At 35.7% G+C, this 3,416-nt stretch overlaps 1 protein-coding gene across 1 annotated transcript; it reads left to right on the forward strand.

Moving 5' to 3' along the window:
* The first annotated feature begins 10 nt into the window (after positions 1–10).
* LOC124893288 (CCR4-NOT transcription complex subunit 9-like) lies at positions 11–3,400 on the forward strand. Its single transcript, XM_047404327.1, has 3 exons — positions 11–1,503; positions 1,837–1,908; positions 2,894–3,400. The coding sequence occupies exons 1-3, from the start codon at positions 1,294–1,296 to the stop codon at positions 3,029–3,031; spliced, it is 420 nt and encodes a 139-aa protein (XP_047260283.1). The 5' UTR covers positions 11–1,293; the 3' UTR covers positions 3,032–3,400.
* Positions 3,401–3,416: the final 16 nt, after the last annotated feature.

The following is a 3,416-nucleotide window of genomic DNA, read 5'->3' on the forward strand; positions in this document are numbered from 1 at the left end:
TTTCAAAGGTAAAACTTCTAGAAATGTGTTGTGTGTTATTCTCCGATTGTAGTTGATGTACCTGGACGAGGAGAGGAAAAGGTAGGTCGATGAAGTATTGGGAAGAGATGATTAGATAGGATATGATGCATTTTCAGCTTACCGAGACTTGACCTTAGATAGGAGGGAATGGAGGTCGCGGATAAGGGTCGAAGGTTGGTAGGTAGTCGTATGTTGTCTTAGTATTAGTCTATTCTTGTAGAGTTTGTAGTCTTTAGCTTGGTGGTAGTCTAGAGCGCTGTGTCTGATGTTTATCGTAGATTATCCTACTCATGTATTCTTTGGCTTTTGGTCTATTTAATCATTTGTTGTTTACTATATGTAAGTGGTCGCACCTTGTTAGATGTTACAGGTTCTTTGTATATATTCTCCGCACTGTTCACATATTAGTTGTCATGTTATTACTTCACTGCCATTTTTTCCGTTCAATTACTACTTCTATTTGCTTCCCTTGAGCCGAGGGTCCTTTGGAAACAGTCTCTTTTCCTAGGTAAGTTCTGCACACACTCCATCCTTCCCAGGTTCCACTTTGTGGGAATTCACTGGGTCTATTGTTGTATTAGATCATCACATAGTATGAAATGAATGGAGGTAGTAATAACCACTATTAAAATTCAAAATTTAACAATTCTGTTTAGGAAATAAATGGTAGTACTTACCACTTGCGGTCTATGTAGTAGGAATTAATTTTCTAACAATATTTTGCTTGAAATCCATTTGCAGCAATTGAGTTTTTTGGTTTGTGTGTGTTTGTCTTAATGGAGATTAAAAAATAACCAATTTTGTGTGTGTGTGTGTGGTGGTGGTGGGGGGGGGGGGTATGAGGGCGTATCGAAAACAACAAATTTTGTTGGGGTGGGGGGTTGAAGTAAAAACGACAAAGTCGCACACAAACATATGTAATAGATGAAAATTTGGGTTGGATTTCATTTTTTTCTTCACACTTTCAGTAAAGGGTCGAGATTAGTTGGCACATGTCAATGTGAATGAAACTCTTCTTGCCCAGATTTGACCATTTTCATTTCTCAGTAACGGAGTGAGCAATTTGGGGGTTACACATTTTTTGGCCATTTTGAGTTGGTGACACAAGGACTAGTACCATTGATGTTTGTTAGATACGAATTTTTTTCTTTTTCTTAAATTATTAATTTTGAGATTGCTAGACAGGGTGGGTTGTAGTCTTTGGGGGTAGAAAATATAAAGGAGAAAAAAAAGGTAAAGTTAGCGATAGAAAGCCATACAATTGTGATAAAAATGGCAAAAAAATTACCTCAATCTCTTTCAGTTGGCGGCGGCGGCGGCAGAGGAAGAGCGTCATCGTTATCTCATGGTGGTGGGGCATCGTCGTCTCATGGTGGTGGAGCTCCGATTAATATGGATCACCAAATGGAAGTTGTTGAACAACTTGTTCTCGATCTTCGTTACCCTGTTCGTCGTGAACGCGCTCTTCTAGAACTTTCGATGGTTTATTCTTCTTACTTGAATGGTTTACTTTCACGTTTCGCTTAAATTGTTAATTGAGACTTTTATTTCACTTCAATTGAATGATAGAGCGTGATTTTTGAATAATTTGATTCCGGATTGCAGTTGAAGTTTCTTTTTAATTGAGAGTTTAGGAGTTAGGGTTTCTCTTACCTCTTAGGCCTCAAGTTTAAGAATAATTTTTGTATAATTTTATTCTGCAGATTCGAGGTTTTGATGACTATTGCTTCTGAGTGTTGAGTTGTTATTGGATTTCGCTGAAAATTTAGATAAAAATGACACTGACGACTTACTGCTTTTGTTTTCCTTTTCCAGAAGAGGGAACTTTTTCATGATTTGGCGCCCTTGTTGTGCAACTCATTTGGTACTTCCACTGTATTCCTACAGGTACTTTGTAAAATGTTTCATTATAATTCTAGAGTTTTATCTCATCTATCATCTCTCTGATGTTTGCACTTGGCTGCCCTTTATCCTTTTATTCTCATCTCCCATATGCACATGAATGCTAAAGTACCACTCGACACTGTAATTCCAGCATTTCTTCAGTGATTACAGATGCTTCACACTGCGCCATTGAAAGTGAAGAATATAAGGATGCATTGAATGACCTTCATAACAAAGTTGTCTAGGAAACATCTTAATGATCTTTTGATTGGAATTACAGTTCTAGTTTTTTTAAGAAAAACATTTTGTAGAGTCTTAGGATGATAAAACAGGTTTGTGAAATTTCTGGCTGGGGAGGGAGTGGGAGCTAGTCCCACGTTTTCATGGGGTGTGTCCTTGTTGTAATTTGTAGTCAGCTCATAGCAAGGTTGATTGTTTAATAATGGAAACTAGACAATGTATGTCATTTTCATTGTATATGTTGGGTTGCTTTATAACATAAATGGAATCAAATCATTTGGAGTAAAATTTGAAAATAAATATACAGGGAAAGTCTCAAAATGGAATCCCGATGTGTTTTCCATATTTGTTGGTTGTAGATGTAGATGGAACACATGATGGAGCCAAAATCTCACTTCGAGGATACATTAACCCAAAAAAGAAAAAAGAAAAATCACCACTATGAGGAGAAACTATTCTGTTATTTAAATCTAATATCAGTGTAATGTTTTTATACCTTGGCCCAACTTATATGGTAAAAAAAAGCTACTATGTCAGAGCCAGTATCTATTGGTTCGGTTTAAACTAACTCTTTCTACTATGAGGAGATTTTGGACTTGTATTCTCTCAGCTATTTTACTCGTATTTCTTGAACTTCTATTGTAGACATTTTCTGTCCAACTATTTTATTTTTATCTCTTAAGACTTGTAGCGTTGAAGTTACTAGCTATTTCTATAAGTCCGTAAATGTTACTATGCATGTTTGCAGGAGATAATTTCTATATACCCTTTTTTGTCGCCGCCAAACCTGACTCCTGCACAATCAAATAGAGTTTGTAATGTACTGGCACTTCTTCAGGTATATAATTTCCTTTTGGACTTTTTCTCAGTGATTACTAATCACTAATACTGTTTCTGTTATTCATTCTTGTTTGTGATCTTTAAAGTAATGAGTTATTGTCATTATGTGATTTCTCTATATTGATTAAATGTTCTGCATTATGTGTAGAAAATTGGATATGTTTGGGGTTGTATTAACTGTGTCAAGAGAGTAGGTGCTCAAATTTTCACTTTCCCTCGTAAAAAAGCTTGTTACTAGTTAAGCAATTTAGAGTTTTTTTTTTCTTTTTTGGGGCATGGCAAGTATCACTTCCAAATATCTGTTGTTATCATAGTGTAAGTGCTTTTAGATTAAATTATTTTCACTTTATGCATTAGTTATTAAGGTTTTTTGCTGGTCAAGGTCAAATCTTCCATCCTTCCTACTGAAATAGTTTCTCATTGCTTTCTAT

This window comes from Capsicum annuum, unplaced genomic scaffold (genome assembly GCF_002878395.1).
Source record: "Capsicum annuum cultivar UCD-10X-F1 unplaced genomic scaffold, UCD10Xv1.1 ctg56960, whole genome shotgun sequence".
In the NCBI taxonomy this organism is placed as follows: Eukaryota; Viridiplantae; Streptophyta; class Magnoliopsida; order Solanales; family Solanaceae; genus Capsicum; species Capsicum annuum.

Coding starts and splice junctions, on each gene's coding strand:
- LOC124893288 (XM_047404327.1), top strand. CDS start 1,294: ATGGCAAAAAAATTACCTCAATCTCTTTCAGTTGGCGGCGGCGGCGGC. Junction 1,504..1,836: donor CTCTTCTAGAACTTTCGATG/GTTTATTCTTCT, acceptor TTCCTTTTCCAG/AAGAGGGAACTTTTTCATGA. Junction 1,909..2,893: donor CTTCCACTGTATTCCTACAG/GTACTTTGTAAA, acceptor GCATGTTTGCAG/GAGATAATTTCTATATACCC.